We start from the raw sequence: 21,768 nt of genomic DNA on the forward strand, positions 1-21,768 counted from the left end.
TAATTGGAAGTGATCAAAACATATGTTAGGTTTTTAGAAGATATTCACGTCAGAGCAAACTCTTCTCAATGATGCACCAGGCATCGTCTAATTGGTTCTAGTGCAGTTTTTTAACAAATACAGTAAAGGATGAAAGGTGTAACTCAGAGATCCTCTACCCATCTCTAATATGCAGAAGATAAAATCCTTGTGATTCTGGTCTTGTGTACGTATCTGAGCCCAAAGGACTATCGCTAGAGTGTCCAGCATCCATCCAGGAGGCCTAGATTAATAGCAGTATATTCAGCATATCCATATAATATGAATTTACATGCGATTCATTAGCAGTATTGACATAGTGCCTCATTTACAGGTTCACATATAGGTTACGCTGTCACAAACGTGATAGATATCCAGTCCATCTTATTAAAATATAGATTATGGTGTAGTCTTTTCTTGCTGCACCAGTAAGCTTGAATCGAACAATACTTTTGACAATATAGTATAATTTCTTCACCTGTTGTTCAATAAAAATATTTTTTTCTAGACTTCCAACTTGGTATGGAATTTTAATCTCAAATTACTCTTCAGTTAATGAGTCATTGAACATATTCCCCTAGTTATTATTCCTAGTTAACCTCTTTTCTCATTATTATGGTTAATTCCCAATTTATGTTTCACAATTTTCTCTCTTTTTAAAGTGTGTCTTAGTTGTCCTATAGCAATATGATTCCCAGTCATTTCGGTATAGCTTTCCTGGTTACTAACCAGGCTAACCATGTTCGGTAAATTCTTCAAAACTCACCTTTTCCCAATAACTAAGTTTGGCGATCACAATCTAATTGTACACACACAGAGGAAGTAGGCATATGTAGTCCTCTTGTACATGTCTTGCAACTCCCACATTTAGCGGAAAGGCTTATTGTACTGCCTCATGCTGAAAAGATGGGGTTACGAGGACGTGCTGCGGGGCAGCCTTGTGGTGTCAATACAGTCTCCTAACAGAGGAGCCTGAAGATTTGATTTGATTTTAAAATTTATCAAGTGCACGAATGCCCTGAGGTGTCTTGGCGCTGGGTCAGATGCATAGAATCTAGGACTGCCAGGCCTGCGACTACTAACATGACCAGTGATGCAGCCAATGGTGAGGCCGCACAGCAGGAAGGCAGACAAGCTCACCATCAAAGCAATTACTGCTTAAACTTCCTGCCAGCCAGGATCTAAGGACCTCATTCAATTCATTTTATTATATAGCTATTTTGCCAAAGAGTGCTTCATAGTGTAAAACTGAATGATAACGGTTATTTTTAATATAATTGTTATTTCATTATATACATAATAAATAATAACGTTAACAATAATAATATTTTTATTTGTGTTGATAATATTAACACTACTTGTGATGACACTAAAGCTAATAATGTTCCCATGGGACAATGGTCACGAGAGAAGTGGAGAATAAATATGGTTGGCCCAAGCAAATAATGCGTCACAGGTTGTAATTCCATCCTCAAAAGGTCACTGTTTTCCTCAGCGATGCAGCCACCTCTTAAGACTGAGACCAACCTCTTTCAGGAATGACTAGTGCCATCTAGTGAACACCTCTATAGCACCTATGTGTTCATGGGGGCTAGCTACCAGTGCTTGGAAGTGGGTGTGGTTCACATTAGCCCCTTCTAGATAAGCCCAAACTCCCCCAGCCAAGATTCCCCCAGAACAATTATTACGGAGGGCCTGGCAAAAAAAGAAGTAACATTGTTTATGTCTTCCTGTTTCTTTTTAGAACATTGCCTTGTTTCTGTGAGGGCTTAATTCTCGTAAATTAATGCGCTTCTAAGCACTTGCTTATTTCTTTAAACAAGAGAATTGAAAACATTGTCAACACACTGTACAAGACTTGATTAGGGACCTCATTTCTCTTCGAGAGACTGGACCCCACCAATCACAAAACACACCCACTTTTATCCCAAAATTCTCACATTTTTAGAGCATGGTGATTTAGCACACTAAAGAGACCACAAATTGACATTTAACACTCTACAAGTTAATAACAATAACAACAAAAATAATAACAATAATGAATATCATTGCAAGGAACCGGACTTTGAATCCAGGTAGCGACCGTTTGCTTTTTAAGACATTTTCGTGTGATGCTGTGCAATGAGAGTGCATAGGTTTACTGTGTGTAAGCAACCAGCCTGGATTTACAGGACCCAATTCTCATGACACCTTCCCTCCTCCGTAACTGTTCCCATTAAGCAGGCATGCACCCTGCAATGTACATGTGGTGGGAAATGGCCAGCTTGCTGGTGATGAACTGATCATTACTCCATCTCTCTAGCTGTCCTTTGTGGAATCTTTGTCAGGGTAATGTATATTTATGAGCTAGCCACCCACAGCGGTCTCGGGTTAATGTGTATTCATGAGGTGACCATTTGCAGCAGTTTCAGGTTCATGTGTATTCATGGTCTGGCCATTTACCCTGCTGATCAATATTTAATCTTGATCATGACAATTACGCCATATGTGTATCTTTTAAATGCCTCACCGGGGGGTTGAAGCCATTGCTGTGGCCATCTGCGGTATAAATGCTGGTCAGGAAGCATGCATGAAAAGTTACTGCATCAAGGGGAGGTTTTCAAATTTCTTCTGCGTTACAAATAGGCACCTATTTCCTTGCAATGTTCACCCCTGCTACCTGTGACTGCCGTCCCCATTCTTCCTCTCTGAGGGGTTCATGTTCACTATTGTAGTGCCCAAGGCATCTGTGATTGTGGCTGCATCAAAAAAGGACCTCCTGTGGATAGGGGACAGAATGCCTACCTCCTCCAAAACTCCAGTTAGTGCCATACCGTGGCTGGCCAGGAGAGGTCAGAGGACCAAAATCAATCTCCTCACTGCTTTTACAAGAAGCAGCAAAAACTAGTACAAGGGGACTTGTTGAAGGAGCATGCGCATTCACAGTGAAAATCCACATCTAGACATGCACACAATTTAAGGTTGAGCTCGTATACAGAGGAATGCAAATTAATATATGATTGACTCAAGCCAGAGATGAGGAAGCTGTAAACAGTGTTCTATATATTAGCAAGAGCTGACAACTGAAACATCAGCATCTACTTTGTAAGGACTGCAGAAAGTTATATCATCACACAGAACGCCTGCTTCCTCTTACTGGAAGATGAATAGCTCATGACTTAACTCACCTGTTTGCATAATCCTTACTAGAGAAACTGGACTAAGGCAAGTTTGATGCATGAGCCACTTACCCTCTTTTGACCTTTTGCCTTATGCAAAAACAGATGCCTGATCCAATTCTCCTCGACACAATCATCCGGTCAAGACATATATGTAACTCATACAGTAGTGTTTCACTTGGTTGTATTAGTAGGCCAAAAGATTACAAACCTAAACCATGTGAGTGTGTCACTCAGAAAAACCAACTGTACGTCTTCAGAGTCTTTTGAGACTCAACAAATGGCCACCACCCAAACTTCAAAGCAGCCTCTTTTTCAGAATCATCTCTGTGAAAAGTGGCTGTCTTCAGTGAGAGAAACTGAAAATACATGCCTTCTAATTGTCGTGCAATCGCTATAGAATTGCACTTGTGGCACACCTGCTTGTCTTTGTTAAGAAGATGGAGAAGAACCCGCCACTCTAAAGTCTGGCTACCTCCATGTGATGCTCATCGTCAAATACTGTGCTTTACTGCCTTAAAGCTTTGCTTTATTCTACTATATAAATATAATTATTTCTAGAACATATATATCCATATCTTTATTTAACCCCTTCGCTGCGGTGGTAATTCCCCCGCTGTGCTGGGGGGAGGGGGGCGCGCACAGCGCCCGCATGCTCATGACGAGCTGAGCTCGTCATGAGCTACGGCGCTCCTGTGCTCATGGCGAGCTCAGCTCATCACAGGTGCATTGGCTCCCGTGGAACGCTCAGCACAGCAGGGTAATTCTCCCCGCACCTGAGCGTTCCACGGCCCATGACGAGCTGAGCTCGTCATGAGCACCGGAGCACCGTGCCTCATGACGAGCTCAGCTCGTCATGAGCATGCAAAACGTTAATTCAATTACTATAGTACTATTCAGCATGAAACCGTGACCACCTGTAGCTTTAACAAAGGAGTCAGTATCACAAGGCTGCAGCAGTGATGGTTCCTAATGTGAAGTAGCCCAGTTGCCCACTTTCGGGTTCTGCAGGGAGATGCGTATCCATGAGAAAGAACATTACAGAAGGTAAGTAACTTGTTCAGCTCCTCTCCACTGAATTGATTGGAAGGCTTTTAATGATTCATTCAAGGCAGCTGGTAAAAGTGCAGTTAAAAAATCCAGTGAACATGAGTCACAGTGGGGCTGGAAGCAGTGAACTTTAAAGCAGCTGATATTCTTCTAGATACAGGGTAAAAGTGTATTGATAGCGCACCAAGTAGCCGTCAAAATTCTTTACTCTTATGATGTGCATTGAAGCCCTCCAGCCGCAGTCTGGAGACACTGATTGCAGGACGATGGTGTCAATGTGATGTGGAGTTCTGCATCACTCCTGCTAATCGTTCTCAAGTGATTGAGAAATTTCTTAATATTCTAAAGCAAATATGTTTGCTTTCTTTGTGTTTGCTTTGTTTGCTGTGTTTGCTTAATATTCTAAAGAGCAACACAAAAACATGATGGATGGAATGCTGTACATTGTCACACATTCAACCTAGTCACAGATCTGAGTTAAGTCCATCCTTTCTTTGCTCACCAAGTCAACCCTGTTTGGACCCAGCCACACGCTAATCCGTCTTTAGTGTGCTTTCCATGGGAACAGTCCAGGCCAAACTGCCAGGCCTGGACCTCCTTGGACCAGAAAACAAGCATCTTTGGATCGGTTTCAGGGTTTCACCTCTAATCAGCCAGGCTAGTCTGAATCTAGTGACATAGAGAGCACAGGACTCACGTCTGAGCATACCCTTCCCACTATGGGTGACTATAGCAACACTAAAAGATGATAGACGGAATGCTGAACATTGTCAAACATTAACCCCCAATCACAGATCTGTGTTAAATCCATCCTTTTTTTGCTCACCATGCCACCCCAGTTTGGACTCAATCAAATACAAATCACAGGCCAGCCCAAACTTTCAGGCTAGGTCCTTCCTGTTTGGGCTGGACTGTTCCCATGCCACTGAATTCAAGCGAGCCTGGCTGATGCGGGATGATACCCCAATGCCAGTCCCAGGGTGCTTGTTTTCTGTTCCAGGGAGGACCTGACCTGGCAATGTGGGTTGGACTGTTCCCATGGGGAGCAGTGTCAAGATTGAATTGCATTTGGCTGGGCCCAAACTTGGGGTGGCATGGGGAGCAAAAAAAAAAAACAACCGATGGACTAAACCCAGATATGTGACTGGGGGTGAATGTTTGACAATGTTCAGCATTCCGTCCATCATCGTTTTGTGTTGCTGTAGTCGCCCATTAATATTCTAAATCCCTGTAGGCCAATCCACCTCTGGCAGCCTCTGTTCTGCATTTAGCAGCAAAATATCTACTCTGGGGTTAATTGTATGTTTAAGCTGTGAGTACAAATCTTTTCTAGTGCATTATCCAAAGACAAGTAGATCTGGTTTGGTTTACAAGGAAGAAGCATCTCAGAATGCTAGACACAGAAGGCTCTATGAATTCAGACGGAAGAACTCTCCTCACCAGAGAGGCAAAATAAGCAGCTTGGTTGGGTTATATGTGCAGCCTCCGAATTCCTCGTCACACTTCCTATATTTATATATCTCAGCGCATGTGATGAATCCAGGGAATGTTTTATATCCACCATCATCAGTGCTTTAAATGGGTAGGTAATGTCAAGTACTGAGTACCCACACTTCTTTCATTCTGAAAGGCAAGTACCCTGCACTTTTCAAGAAGGTGAATTACTTTTAATAGGAGAGAGAGCGCTATCCATCATTAAACCGGATTTAGCAGTCTGAGCAGTCTGGACAGCAAACATCTTAAGGGTTCTTTACAGCCATGAGAAGTATGGCATATTTTATATGTAAAAGGCGCAGGTGGTCGAGGAAAACTTTCTTTAAGATTAAGTTAAAGAAAATGAAATTCCAGAGACCGTTCTGAAGGAAACCATCGGACAGATTCTCTGGGACTCTCTACAACAGGCGAGTGTTACTTCGGCCCCTTCCGTTTGCGGAGCAGCCTCAGTGGCACATCCTTTCACTCTGGAATTTGACATGCCTTGTTCGGCTCACGGGCTGCTATGGATGTAGCAGAATAGAAGTGTATCCGAGGAACGGAGCTCAGCAACGGGCCCGATCCAGCGGCACACAAAAGACCGAGTAAATATTCGCCTCGTTTTCGGATTCTGCCGGCAGCAAATGGCGGCCGCCCGCAGAGACACTGCGGCTGCCTCTTAATAGAAATCGACAGAACGCATGTTATCACCATATCCCATTCCTTTCCGTGCTATGCATTCGATCAGATAGATGAGGTATAAGTGCTGTTCGCTTTTTATGCACACATATTATTTTATTAACATTTCTGGAGCTCTGGCTGCAAGCCTTTATTTCTACCGACGGATATTGCACTGTTCAGACATTTAAAGAAGGCAGCCATGTTGGGAGAGTGGTCAGGTGACAATTTCTTGACATCTATCAAGGCATTTTCAAGCACTGGCCCTCCTCGTTTGCCATTTCTTTCCAAATGTTTGCCAAACATCCTTTCTAAGACGAGGCTTTCTTTTCATACTGCCAACTAGCTCTGAAGTAAAAATATATCTCAGTGGAAGTTATTATTTTCAAGGCTACCAATATCACGTTGACATGCTCTTAGTCCTTTTTTTGTTTAACTGGTAATGCATTCTAAGAACTGTAGTCATGATTCCCTTATGTTGAACATTTGGAGCAAATTTACAGATTTTGGTTGATTGTAAAATGAAATACCAGAAAATGAAACATTATGGCAAGTGGACAGGCAACCACAAGTTTACCATACAGCTGTCAGTACGTTTTTTGTGCCTTAACTTGCTGCCTGATGAATTCTTCAAAACCCAGAAAAAACGTTTGGTTGGTACATAGCAAAGACTTTGACTGGGGCTTAAACACATTGTTATTGGCCATCGTTCACATGCTAATACCCACAACACGCTTTGCACAAGATATATGGATAATAATCTGTAGGTGACCATCTTCTAACAATATGGTGTTGGCCCATTCACAATGATGTGCTTTAAAGCGATTCACCTGTACCCCTCAAATCTTTCTTTGAATCTCAACCAACTGTAGCATGGATGGTGAATGCATTTTCTTTTGTTCTTTGTATGCAGAAGTGAGATCTGTTTTTAAATTTGTCAATGCGGTTTGGCACAGATTTTTCTCTAACTGACAGATGTTTAGGCATACAGAATTGGGTGAATAAAAATATATTGTTATAGGCTTGTACTTCTTTACAGTTCCACTCAGCATAAGATTTACATACACGTAGGCCCTGATTACGAGTCAAGTGGAGCAGAATTACCTCATGGAATTTGCTGTTCCCGCAACCAATTTTACAAGCTAGTAATTTTGGTTGGTAAAATCACATGAGATTTTGGATTCAACAGCAGTCAATCCTCGCCATTCACCCCTGATACACTTGTTCTTTAGCAAGGGGAGATCATTGCTTACTCCTCCTTCCAAAAACAATGTTCCTTTCCCCTCCCTTATCTTCTCAGCCCCCGCCCTCCACCTCCACAGGAAAGTCACTGCTCCCATCTACCCCAGCTGAGAGCAGGGGGTAAATTGGAGTGCTAAGCTCCTCATAAGAGGGAATAGGTGTAGAATTCTGCATGGTAATTAAGTATTTGCATGTTTTTCCTCATTCTGAAAAGTTTAACTTGTAATAGGAAGAATTACATGCAAAGATACCATCCAGTAACAATAACGCTGGCCTCTATTTCCATACGGAATTCCTCCTAACTTGTAACCTGGGCCTGAGGGAGGAAAGACTGGCCCAGATTTGTGTATTCCCTTTTTAACGGGTGGAAACCATTAGCTACCTCCCAAATGTTCTAGAACGCAAGGGGTGCTGCAATTTGCTCTGTTACCCTGCGCTTCATTTTCAAAATACAAGAGTCCTTGAGCAGCATCAACGAAGCGTGGGATCGTTCAACTGACACCTACTCTGATTTGCAGGTTAGGATCCAGCATCCAGTTTGTCTGCAATGATGGCTATGACCTACAAGGCTCCAAAAGCATCACCTGCATGAAAGTCAGTGACATGTTTGCAGCCTGGAGTGACCACCGGCCGGCCTGCAGAGGTAAGGTCACTTCTAGTTCTAGTGCACGGACATTAATTGTTAACATTCTTGTGGCATTGAAGATCTTCTAGAAATGTGTGCCGTCAATTAGTCACAGAGTGAGTAGTTTTACTAAGATTTTTTTTCAAACTTGTTTTATTAAATTGTTTACTGTTTACAGACTCTGCGAGAATCAATTTGATACATTTAAAAGTCAAATCGCCCCTCCCTGTAATTCGACTAGCAGAACAGTGCCCACTCCCTTCGCCCATTTCCTCAGTGGTCCAGAGTTTCTTCACACCGTACCATTAAGTGCCCATAGGATATTCCCCATGCCCTCTTTCGGTTGCTCCTTTACGGGAGGTTAGTGCATGTCCCTGTAGTCCTTTCATGGGCCCCAGGCCGCCTCAATTTTCCTCAAGCATGCACAGACCTCATATACAGACTTCTCAGCCTGCATTCACTAGTCTATGTTGGCCGCCCACCGCTCAACTGTAGGAGCGCTCCCGCTGCTCCACAGCTGTACAATGTCCCTCTTGGCCACCATGAGAGATTACACAGCAGCACTGCATATTTAGGTAGTGTCTGTTCCCCTCAGATTCCCCGCGCCAGACCCAATGATATCGTCTACCCCCTGACCTCCAACAGCCAGCCTCTCACCTGGTTCCAGTAGTGTTGACGTTTCTACCAGCCCCACATGGTATGAGCAAGTGTGCCGTAGTTGTACCAAGGTTGGTTGGTACTGGCCTTATGGAATCCAAGTGTTGCTTCTGCTACAGAAATTGTTATAATGAAAGAGTGATTTTTTTTATCAGCAATGCTGTTGTATGTGGGTATTGAATCACTAAGCATTCTAAATAATTCAAAACCACTCTCAGAAGACTCCTGCATGTCATGAAATGGAGGTGATCTGTGTCCAGGAATCTACTGATGGAGCCACCATTATTAGTTGGGGGCCATTCGATGCACCACACAGGGACAAGGCCAGCGGTTGTTCTGTCATCGTGAACACAAACTTCTGCCCATACTCTACACAAAGGGGGATAAGCTAGAGGTGGGCGGACAGAGCAGTGTTAATGTTTGTCAGCCCCTCTATTACCTCCAACCACTGCATGAGAAATGCAAAAAAAGAGAAGGATGGTGTGCCTGAACTAATCTCAGCCTCTGGCAATCACTTTGTTCCGGTAAGCATTTTTTTTTCTCTGTGTCACTACAGACAGTTTCCACCAAACTTATGTAAATCACCACCGACCCTACTCTTAAAAGAGCTCTTCAGCCCCATCTGCCAGACCATGACTCCTTGGACCAAAAGCAATCTTGGACCTCTTTTATCCTAGATTGGCCTCATCAGTGTTGCGCGAACGCTGCTGCGCAGCGGATCGCGAGGCGAAACCTAAAAAGAGGTCTTTTTAAGAAAAGCAAAAAAAATGGCAGTCATGATGCATGAAAGACCTGCATGTGACGAATGGATAACAGCTTCTAACTGATCACGAGCGGCGCTGAGGTGGCCCCACAGCAGTCCCCTCACACCTAAATGAAGCAGGTAAACCAGAAGTTTGAAAGGATAGGAAGTTTTCCCAGCTGCCAGTCTAAACAGCCTCTTACAAGTGCTTAATTTGTAAATTAAAGGGTGTCGGTGCCCCAAGCTCCGCTTAGAAACATGTCGATAGTGTAATAAAATGAGCACTCACGAAATTCCAAAGACACCTAGTCCTTGACTCTATAATCCACTAAAAGGCACCGGCTTCCTTTTGGTCACCTCTGCAGGTTTCTGCTTTCTCCTTTTGACACTTCTTCCATCTTCCTCTTCCTCCCTCTTTCCTCCTTTTAAAAATAAAAATTCTCCTCTATAAACGTCTGATACAAAAAATGAAGTGCCGGTTCGTAAAATTAAGTGCGGGTGCCCCCCACCGGCTCAATTTAAGCACCAACTATGTGTTATACAAGCTAGCTGGACTTGTGCAAATGATCTAACTAGCAGATCTCAATCATGTCTGTATGTTCTACATTAGCGGATACTGAGACAACGGTGATTCGCAAAGAAAACGGAATTGGAGCAAAATGCATCTGTTCCCTTCGTGCTAATTAACTAAATGTCACGTGCCTAAAGGGCAGATGTTTATAGCTAGTGTCGCCAAACGCGCAGATTTCCTGGAAAAATTGCACGAGCTAAACATAGTCTTAATTAACTTGAGACATGCCCGTGTACTTTTTCTGATGGGAGCAGATGAACATATTTTGCATACATGTTCTATAGACTCAACCCAAGGTTCTCGCTATAATGACCTGCTTCTGTGATTGCAGATGACAGAATGAAGCAAGCCGGAATCAATTAGATAATTAAGCGTAACTAACCTTTGCTCGGGGTATTAACTGTGACTAACACTGTGCTACGAACGTTAACGCAATCAATGTATTGTCCTGCAGTTATGGACTGGGAATGAAGGCGAGGGTGTAAAATACGGGCAATTTGCAAATAAAACAGTAAGGACCAATTGACATATGGACACTACGAAGCAGTTGCACCTAGGTTGGTTTGTATTAGCCTATTACCACTAGGAGCTGCTAAAATAACAATGTTTTTCCCGTATCATGTGCATACTTTGCAAGAAAGTTACATTAATTACAGAAACTACGCGTGGTGGTCTTGTGCGTGAAAATGACACGAGGCGTGCCTGGTTAGTATTGAAAGGCATGCAGTGAACCCTGTTACTGCAACACGTGTAGATGTGCCACACATTCCATTTTGCAGGACAAGACATAGGGAACAATTTAGCCAGCGCTAAATACTATTTACAAGTCCCTTGCATCACTGATGCGTCGCTTTTAATATGGGAAAAAGTGACATACCCAATGGCGTGGCTAATCATTCTGCCGCCCGGGTGGGCTCCTTAGTTTGCCGCTCAGGTGCAGGTGGGGGAGTGGCCGACGGCCGACCTGTTCCGTGAGGCGGGGCCAAGGGGATGGTGGTGATCAACAGACACGACTCCAGCTGCCCCCAAATACAGTGATGTCCCATTAGATATGCCACTGGACGTACCAGCGGCGCAAGTAATTGAGCCCCTACGTGTATTCCTAATCTTGCTCCAAACAAGCAAACACAAATGCTCGCGGTTCCTGCTTTGTATATCTCTGAACTCTAAATACAAGCAAAGACTTTTAGTTAATTTTGGCATTTTAAGCACCCTGATTGGCTCAAACAATCTCAGAATTCCATAATTGTTGCTAATTATTGCTTCTTTTTTATAATATCCTTATTAGGTCGGGGGGGGGTGGTACATTTAATTACACTGGTGTAATCAGAGTAATTTTGGTAATTATGCGTTTCTTTTTTACACAGAATTACTGATTACAGCACGATTACACCTGCTTGTGTAATTAAGAGTAATTTGTGGAAAAATAATCCTAACTCAAGAGCACATTTAGCGACCATAAGCGGCCACTCGCTATTTGTGTTCCACTGCATTTAGAGTGATTTTGTAACGCAAAAAGCAAAATGGACACAATTGTGCAATTTGTGCTAAAAAATAACAATATATTCCAGAAGTACGTTGGGAGGAAAATTCTTCTCTAACATCACAATTAGAGCTATTTCTTAGCAGAAAATTCCTTCTTGTGTGCATTTTGGGTATGAGGGGGCAATTTTGCAATAAGAAAATAGCACTAAATGTCGGGGGTAAGTTGGATGAAAATCCTACCATAAGAGCTCATTTAGGTGCACATGCCTCAAAATAGACAATAGCGATACTTTAATTGCGATTTTTAAATAATCGCATTTAAAGAATCTCTATTGCCTATGCACGTTGGAATCCCAAATAAATTTGCGATCCCTACACATTCCTTAATTTATCCACATGTTGCGCACACATGCCTCAAGGGCATGTTTGTGTGTAACATGGGACTTTGAAAAATTCACTTTAGTGCATTTTGCAAAGAAATCGCAAACTACCATCAACTTTAGATTGACGGTAATTTGTGATTCATATTCGCGAAATTGCACATTTTTTGTTTGTTAAATGCCATCGCAATTTAAGTAATCGCAGATTTTGCCGCCAAGACTTGGAACAACCTGCCCCTCTGAACAACTCTGTCCCTGGTGGACTTCAGAAAGAGGCACAAGACCTGGCTTTTCGATGGAGACACAGCATCCTAAACACCCAGATACCCTTAAGGGTGACAGTGCTGCACTCTACAAATACTGACAAATTAATTAATTGATTGGCTGCCTTTGTACTCCTCATAATGAATCAGACGGGCTCACTGCACCTTGATTTGTGCTGTATTTGGTGTTTCACAGTTAAATCAGTGGCCAGGAGACCCATTTCCTTTTTTGCACCACGGCCCATGACACACTGGCTACACCATTGGTTCTCACACCAGATCAATTCTGACTTATCTGATCAAATTGCCCAGAACTCTAACAGCTGTATGGACAGCATTTGCCTATGGAGCAGTTTATGTTGAGGGCTCTTTGGAACACATACTTTGCTACTCTTTGGATAAGTGAATAAGAATGGACTTTTCTCGTTCAACTCCATTTTGCCCACCCTGTCAGCATCTTTGTAGCATTCCACTCCTTTGTCTACTGTTCTCGGGCAGTGTATTTTGTATAGTGCTCACAAGGCCTGGAAGCATTAAAAAAACTTTATGTAGAACACATTACCGAGCTTAATGAAACACACAATGGCATAAAAGAAATTAAACACAGCAAATCAACAGTGTGCATTGCAATTACTGTGCGGGCTGCAAACCCCACATTGGCAAACACAGATCAATTCAATTCTGCCATAAGGTACCAGGAGAAAAACGGTTACTTCATGGGAGGATTACTGCACACGTACTATGCGATATGTGATGATGTGTCCTTGCATCCGTTGGGTCTAATCAACTCTGCTTGTACTGTGGTTTGGCTCTTTTTAGAATGATTGCTAGGGAAAGTCTATCTTCGGCTGAGCTCTGAAGCTGCAAAATGCTGTTTCTTCGTATGTCGGCTCCCCTACGGTTAAAGGTCATTCTAATTGCTTCCCTTTGGTATAGAATTCTTTTGGTGGAAAGGTCATATCTCTAGAAAACATATTTTGCTTCTTCTGTAATCACTGTCATTGAGAAATTTGAAAAGCTCCTTGTTAGGGCCATGCTCAGTAGAGATCTGTGGAAAGAACGTGCATGCAAGGTCAGGACTCAAGACGATACCACGCGCACAGACTCCTACAGCATATCGATTGTCTTCGTCCTCCTTCTTTAGCTCCTGTGCGAGCTCACCTTCCAGCTATATCATCAAAGAGTGACCTAATGCACACAATCCCCATTGCCTTCCAATTGCCCAACCTGCCCTTGGAGAGTTAAGGGCATGCTACATTTGCTTTACATTGGATTTAGTATCACAGAACCTGCCTAAAGGTTAGCCTGTGAGAGACACCAACTACAGTGAGCCCAGTCAGTGAAGCAGCTGTAAGGATTATTTGTTTCTTCTCTTTTAAACTTGCCTTACAGTGAGTGGAGGACCATGCGGACCGAGGAATCAAAAGTGAGAAGGTGAAATATCTCTATACAGCAAAAGCTTTCTCATCACCAGGCCAGTCACCTCTGACTTTATGGTATGACAATATACAAAGGAATCCCCACACCAATTAGTGAAGCCATTTAGTGGTTAATTGGAGTATGAAAATCCGCTAATCATCTCGGAAGTTCAAGAAACAGAGCTGCGAAACCCTAATGCATTGTTAAGTGACATGGTATTTCTCGCATTACCATTTTACAAATACTTACCAGGTTCTGCTTGCCAGTGACAAATCTCCTTATTTTTTAAAAGAAAAAATATGGTGTTTCTTACTATAAAAGTTATAAATACAACCCGATTTCCCCATTACAAATTATTGGCCATTCTTTAAAAAAAATTGTTAGCATTTTCCTCATTAGCTTGTCTCCTATTTTCCAAATGTCCTTCAACTATTGAAACGGGAAGAGGAATCAGCCATGAAATGCAGAATGAAAACCCATTGCAGCAGCAAAGGTGTGCCTTCAGAAGTAGCATTTTGGCGTTGACCATCTGGCTTTCCGCAAGCGTTTGAAAACACTGCTATTTCCATCACGCTAAACAGAACATTCACAGCAAACAGTCCACAGCGCTGGGAGGCCTCCGGGTAGCCATGTGCTCTATAAATATTTTTACAATTTACAATTTAGAAGTGAAAGAAAGTGTCACTATGTTCTAGGTTACTGTGATATAACTGCATTTTACACTATGTGTAGACCTTTGATGTTGCTATATCTTTTAAAAGCTGAAGGCAGTTCAAAAATGGGAGGCATTGAAGGCATGGAATGTATTGAAGACTCATGTAGCGAAGAGCCTAGAGTCTAAACTAAATCTAGGAAAGTAGGAACTACCCAACATCTTTTTGGACCATTTACTATATAACTGAGGTCAATTTCAATTTTTTGTATTTTTTAAATATCTTGTACATGTGGCAGGTATTCTGCTGTTCTAGATCTACGTTGGAAACCCCTATCCAAGATTATGTGGATCTTGATGGAGAGCTTGGCCATCCCTCACAACAAAACATTGCCTTCCCAGAGTATTGCTTCACCAAAATCTGTTTCTCAGAAAAGTCTTTATCATGACAGTAAAATTAGCTCTGGTAGAATAGGGTATCCCTGTGAATTTGTACTGCCCCATGTTTATTTTCCTTGGCTTATGTTGGCGCTAGAGCATATTATCAGTCATTGAATTTGTATGTGAATGTATAAGGTATATAAAACTAATAAATCCAAATGGGATTGGGGTATTGACTTTGGTAGCACTAACAATGAAATAGGAGTTTGTGTACTGAATGGTGTCTGCCCAGGCATTAATAATGCCCATTATCTAACAAAGTGAGCTGACAGCTGCCTCTCTCTTGAAAAAACATGTCTGTGTTGCGAGTTTGTAAGGTGTTTCAGCATATTACACCCTATACTGCTTAGTGCTCCACCGCCCTATGCTTACACCCCCACCCCCACCACAACCTAAACCTATTTTACTGCACTCACACATTGTTAAAACACCTCCAGTTGAACTCACATCTATAATTAAGGCAGCCAACCCATTCTGTGCACCATCAAACCATTTTTATTCTTCATACTATCAAACCTCTCGCCATTACATGCAGCATACTTCTAACCCCTACTTCTCTTTTCATTTATGCCTCACATATGGCTTATATGCAATCAGTATTTGATTGTACTGAGAGCTACTCATTTTCAATTAAATGCTTTGAGAGCTACTAATATTATTAGTGTTGTATAGTCTCAACTGTGTTATATGTATATTAATTTAACATAGCAAAAGCTTTCTAATTTAATAAGCTGGGCTGCACATAGGTGAGCTACTCAGGGGTAGCTGGAGAGCCGCAGTAGCTCCAGAGATACTGGTTGGAGACCCCTGCGACATCTTCCAAAAGCACTACTCCCAATTACTATTGTGTACTATCGCAATTCTTCCTTTTTTTCTCCAAGATACTGGAGACATTGGCATTTAATGACCTCACAATTTATATTTCCTCAAACCATCTTCTTAAGCCCCCTCCAATCTGGGTTCCAGATCCTTCACTCTGCAAAAATAGCACCTACACATGTATCCAACCTTATCTTCACTGCCCGCCTTAACCGACTCTCTTCTGTCTTTATGCTCTTACATCTGGCTGCAGCTTTAGATTCAGATAACAACCCAACCGCATTCTCCTCACTAAACTCTCATCTCAAAACATGGACATTAAAGGCTCACCTTGTACTTCTGACCACACTTTTTCTGTCACTTAGGAGTTCAAAAGATCAATACCTACCCTTTTTCAAAAAATCATCCTTCAATTCTCTGTCCTAGACCCCCTATTTTTCTCACTCTGCAGCTCCTTCCTTGGTGACATGTCCTCCTTTGTCTTTTCTTGCAACTATTACACCAATGACACCAAAATCTACTTTCCTCTTTTCACATGCACCTCTGTCTTGCACCACAAATTGCCACACAGCCATACGGCAACGGATGGCACTATGGTCTCAAGTGCTGAACTGTTCAAAAACTACAATACTACACATTCGATTGTCAACTGCAGAGGCCTTTATAGCCCATCCATGGAAATAAAGGCCTTTATTATCATGATAGTTACTGTTCTATAGTTTCAACTACTAAATATAATGTAATAATACTAACTTAACTTAACACAACTGAAACACCAATCAACTCTTTGGGTTTCAGTATACTGGATGGACTATTGTAATAGCCTTCTACTTGGACTCTGTGTTTACTCTTTCCAATTATGGACAAGATTAAATTCTTTCCCAACCAAACTCTATACAATGTACCCAAGCATACCCTATCTCAGAATATGTACTACTTAGGTGCTTACAAATGAATAAATGCTATCTGAACTTTCCGCTGAAAAATAACGTTACTTCTACGGGTAAAGCAGATTTAAAAAAACTATATCACGCTAATCCAGCCTTTGCGGTCTTAATACAATGTCTACAATCTGTGGCCACCGAGTTTTGAAAATAAAGACTGAGATTGGAAGATAAAGAACTAGAAAGATCTTAATTTTAGGGATTATAATTCGGAAAAAAGGGGTAAGGAAGAGTGAATACGAAAAAGTGACATAGAAGGAGCCTGCCTCACTAAGGGAGTGATATGTTTGGGAGTGAGGCTCCTCTGGGAATGTCGGTACAATAATACTGAATTATTAAAACTCATCTTGGCGCGGACACCCTGAAGATTGAAAATAATATTTTTGTTCTTTTCTTATTCTATCAAGACGTGTTTCATTCAAACAATCATGACAATGAGCAGAAAAGGAAATGAGCTGGCCAGATATTACTGCCACCCTTGTCTGTCACAAGAATCTGGGAACCTACCCGGCCCTCTTTTATTAGCATCCTTTTCTTACTTGTCTCAGTACTGTGCACCTTTCATGACCCCAACCTCACCCCAACAATGGCTCCCTGAGCCTGTCTAAAGCTGCTTAACAAGGTGCAGACACTGTTCTTGGATGACCTAGGTGCATCAGCCTCACTGAATTCCGGCTGGTTCATCATTGGCTCTCATTTACTATTTTGGCTTAGGCACGAAGGAACCAAATTAGCGAAGGAGAAGGGCCCTGGACCCAGGCCTGAGTCGGAGATGAGCCACCATTAGATACTGCAGCAAATTGATTTCCTGCTGGCTGGGCGCGCTCAGTGATTAATGACTAGGCAATTCAGCCATAAAGTAACGGCGGCCTAACAGGCTATTATACGCTGCATACAGGGCCTCCTCCCTCCAATGCCCCCATAAGCTTAAATGTTTAGCTGTTCATCCAGGGAAGGAGTGATACCTGGGTTATGTTGGGAGGCATGGTGATTCCAATTAGGAGGCAAAATTCATCCACTCATATTCCTGTCTTGGAAAGTGCCACATTTACTTGCTACACCTACAGGAAGGTTGCCCGTTCTCTGCATAGCTTGCTTGTGATCTCCAGAGCACCTGAAAGTATAGATATGTGGGCGGGGAAGAGAGCAATCTGTCACTGCGGTTGGCAGCAAGGTGAGGTGATTAACATTCCATTAAGCAGGATAGCCGTGCTTCCCCTGCCCAGCAGCGTGATGGATCGAGGAGGCGCGGGATAATCAAGTGACAAGTAATCGCCAGTGCGTTGCATGTATAAATGAACAATCCCCTGACATCCACTGACATAAAACCACGCCAATCTCTTCCATCAGTGGATTAACTCATGCGTGCCTGAAAACTTCTTCCGGATTCATCAATTTTAAGGAGAGCAGAATATGAGGATTGTACAATATGTTTGCATCCGATGCGTTGCCGTTGACAGCAAAGTCAATGAAGGGGACAAATCTTTATCCGGAGCTCATATTGAAATATCTCATGATGGAGACCCATGTACTGCTTATTTATTAGTGGACTAATTTATTTCTGTTAAATGCCTCCACCGACTTGCTGTAATGTCTGAATGTCATTGCTGGGGTCCAGGGCAGCTGATGGCATCTCTGCAGTTTATTACAATCCTTCCTCAATTTTGCCAGTCTCCCTCCCAGATATGTGACATTTTGTTGCAGTTTGAGACTGAAGTAGGTGTCATTATCAAATCAAACGTTTGACCTGTGTTATTCCACCTAGATATCGGGTTTCCTCCCTTAATTGATTTCTCATGAGATTAAGCCATCAATTGTTTTCTCCCTCTTACATTATTCCTCTCTACCAGTGAATACTGGAGTTGTACCATCTTTGCAACGGATTCAATTGTCTTCTTACACTGATACCATTTATTCCTACTAGTGAAGTTCGAATAGGTCTTCTTCCCTTAGTGCTATAGTGTCTTTCTGATGACTAGAAATAGAAAAGTAGTACTTTTATTAGTTAATTGTATTTAATGTACCTGTATGATCTTAAATGATTGTCCGCACCGAATCGCAGGTTGAAGTTCAGCTCTGACATTAGTTATGTTTAGTCCGTGTACATGAAATGCTTTTTGCGTGGTCCTCTTGCAAGTGAGGATTAGAGTTCTTTTTCCCTATAAGTTGAACATAGTTCTCATACAAAGTCTGTAATGATCACCTATTTCAAGTATGTGTAAACCTCACATATGCAAGGATAAGGGTGGTTATCTGCCCTTATGTTTTTGGAGAACTCTTACAGGTGAAGTTGCAGTGATTTTCTCATATTTGCTTTGGGCAGTCACTGTTCATGCAAAGGCTTAAAAAATGGCTTCTATCTGTGGTCCTACTTCCTAAATTGAGACCAGAGGTGGGGTTAATGATTCCGTTGGTTCCTCTTGTATCTTACTCCCGTTAAAATATGTGCAATGGGCACTGTTGTACACTTCTTTTTTTTCTTTTAATCTTTTTATTCAGAACATAGGCTCTCTTGACAATGAAATAGCACATAGCAATTGATGGCAGGTAAACATACAGGCGACAAATAAATACATACAAGTCAATGCGAACACTGTTGTACACTTCTATGGTTGAAGGTTGGAGTAAAACTTTCTAGTCACTCCAGTAGTGTCCTTCAAGGTTGGTGGATTGCTTCCACCGTCTCCTTGTGTGTCTCCCTACTACTGAAGGATAGAAGGATGAATTTCTTCCACTGGGTACAGTAGTGTTCTACTACAGCTAAAGGCTGGAGTATTTCCCCCACTGTGTGCCATTATATCCTCCTATGATGTAAATATGGGGTAGTTTACCCCTTTGGGTGTTACTACTGTTGAAGGGTAGAGGGGTTATTCCTCTTGCTGCATGAGGAATCATTCTAATGTAGAAGGGTGGGTAAGAGTGTCATTCCTATCAATCAATCGACCAATCAATCAATCAGTAACACAAACTTGTGATAAAGTGAAAAACATCAACACAACCCGTGGGGAATGCACTCAGTACTTACGCAGTGTGCTCAATATAGGGATATATGCCTGGCACCTGCACAATAATGCACAGCACCAATAGCACTCCAAAAGGCAACAGTGTAAAATCTGTCACAAAACCTTAGATCAATACCTTACATCTCTATCAGTGAGCCAAGGAACTGGCAATGCACAGAAATGCTAGGAAAGAACTCAGTACACTGATTACTACAAGAATGGACTTGCGACAGGGCAAGAAGTACTACCACCAATCATCAGCACTATTATTGTAGTGGACGGTCATGAAATGACATACCCGTGGCACACATGACTCTTATTGAGCCATAGAGGCGGCAGGCACACCAAAACGGCCACAGAGCATGACTGCAGCAATTAAATAACAAAATACAGAAGAAAACATGTTTGCAGGGTATAAACCTTCTAAATAACCAGTATTACCGTCTGTTGCCCGATGCTGGATTTGTACCTGTTGACTCGCTTGGTATTGCATTTCCCAGTGGTCTCCTGGCTGGTATCCAATAGTGAAAGGTATCACGCTCATGGTGACTGATTCACCCTCCATCCTGCTCATTAGAAGATCACCCATCATCCCTCGTGGCATTAATGGAGGTGACTTAGCTGCTTCCATGAGCATTCTATCCGCAATGAAGAGTGATTTACTATGTGCAGACACGAGTATGAAAAGATCTCTCTCTGTACTCAGAGTCTGCTTGGTGTCATTTTTGAGGGATTGAATATGTAAATGTGTGCAGTGGATGGAAGGGGAGGACATGTAAAGGATCATGCCTGGCTGGTTTAGGTGGTATCAAGAGTTTATATTATAACAGCAGACAGATATTTTCCTGCCTCTGAATATTCTGAGAAATGAAATTGCTAGATTTACTGGATTTGTAATATTTCAGCAGAAAATGCCTGCAAAGATGCTTCAGTCAATGCAATGCATGGCATCTAACCTATTGATGGCTGCAGTATAGACTGTACACTCACCAGATTGTCTGTACTGTTTATCAATTAGAGCTGACACATAACTCATTTTAAACCATTTTGACATTAAGTCAGTTGAAAATATCTCTATGCAGTGAAGATGTGGCTTGGAAAAGGAGGATCCAAGCCTGGTGTTTTTCGTTCTGTAGTCAAATGAAAAACATTCCTGATCATCTAATCCATAGAGGAGTTTTCTTTCTTCATGAAGTTTCACTGTGGTCATTGAAATCAAAGCGATCGAGAACTGGATGTCTTCCATACAAGCCAATCCTGATCACTTACAACTGGAGCATTTGTATTCCAACTAAGCCATCAATGTTGATTCTACTTTAAACTTTATTTTCAAGTTTGGCCATATATAATACAGTTATACAAATACACAGTTTTACATTCATGAAGTTACAACAGAATATTTGGATACATTGGCAAAATTAGTATACGCTTTACAATTCTACATACCTCTTTCTTGCTGTGGATGGTACCCAGCGGTATAGTTCAATGAGTTGAACTTCTGCTGCTGGAACAAAGAGATGATTGGCATGTCATAAGCCTGAGTCCAGCCAAGGCCAATTCTGCAGTATGCTGAGTACCATACATTGAGAAATATAAACATGTGCTATTTTACAGCAACTATTTGTTTGCTGTAACACTTTTTGCCCTAAGTGGGATGGATAAGCCCAGACGTAGGTCCCGTGCTCTCCTTGCCACTGGACTCAGGCTACCCTGGCTGAAGAGGGGTGAAACCCCGAAAACGGTCCTAGGATGCTTGTTTCCAGTCCAGGGAGGACCAGGCTTGGCAGTTTGGTCTGGACTTGTCCCATGGGGCACAGGGTAAAGATTGATTTGCATGTGGCTGGGTCCAAACTGGGGTGGCGTAGTGGGCAAAAGAACGATGGATTTAACACTGATCTTTTGACTGGGGGAGAATGTTTGCATTGTCAGCATTCCGTCCATCATTTGTTTGCTGTAACATTTTACAGCAGCCAGCAGAAACGAGGGATAAAGTGGCACATAAAAAACGTGGAGACCTTGATGATATAGCAAGAGTATCTATTGAGATAACATGCTTTCAATAGACGTAAAAACTGAAAGAGGCAGTTGACCATCAAGAGATTCCACTGTAAACAGTGAAAACCTCCCAGACCTGGAAGAAGGGCATGGC

The 21,768-nt window shown here is 42.2% G+C and overlaps 1 protein-coding gene across 1 annotated transcript in view; it reads left to right on the plus strand.

The window, feature by feature from the left end:
• CSMD2 (CUB and Sushi multiple domains 2) overlaps positions 1–21,768 on the plus strand; it is a 1,651,801-nt gene that overhangs the window by 1,038,206 nt on the left and 591,827 nt on the right. Inside the window, exon 9 of the mRNA XM_086956548.1 lies at positions 8,138–8,262. Coding sequence (XP_086812674.1) covers positions 8,138–8,262 — 125 coding nt within the window. The remainder of the gene's footprint in view (positions 1–8,137; positions 8,263–21,768) is intronic.

The sequence above is a fragment of the Lissotriton vulgaris genome, chromosome 2_1, assembly GCF_964263255.1.
Source record: "Lissotriton vulgaris chromosome 2_1, aLisVul1.2, whole genome shotgun sequence".
In the NCBI taxonomy this organism is placed as follows: Eukaryota; Metazoa; Chordata; class Amphibia; order Caudata; family Salamandridae; genus Lissotriton; species Lissotriton vulgaris.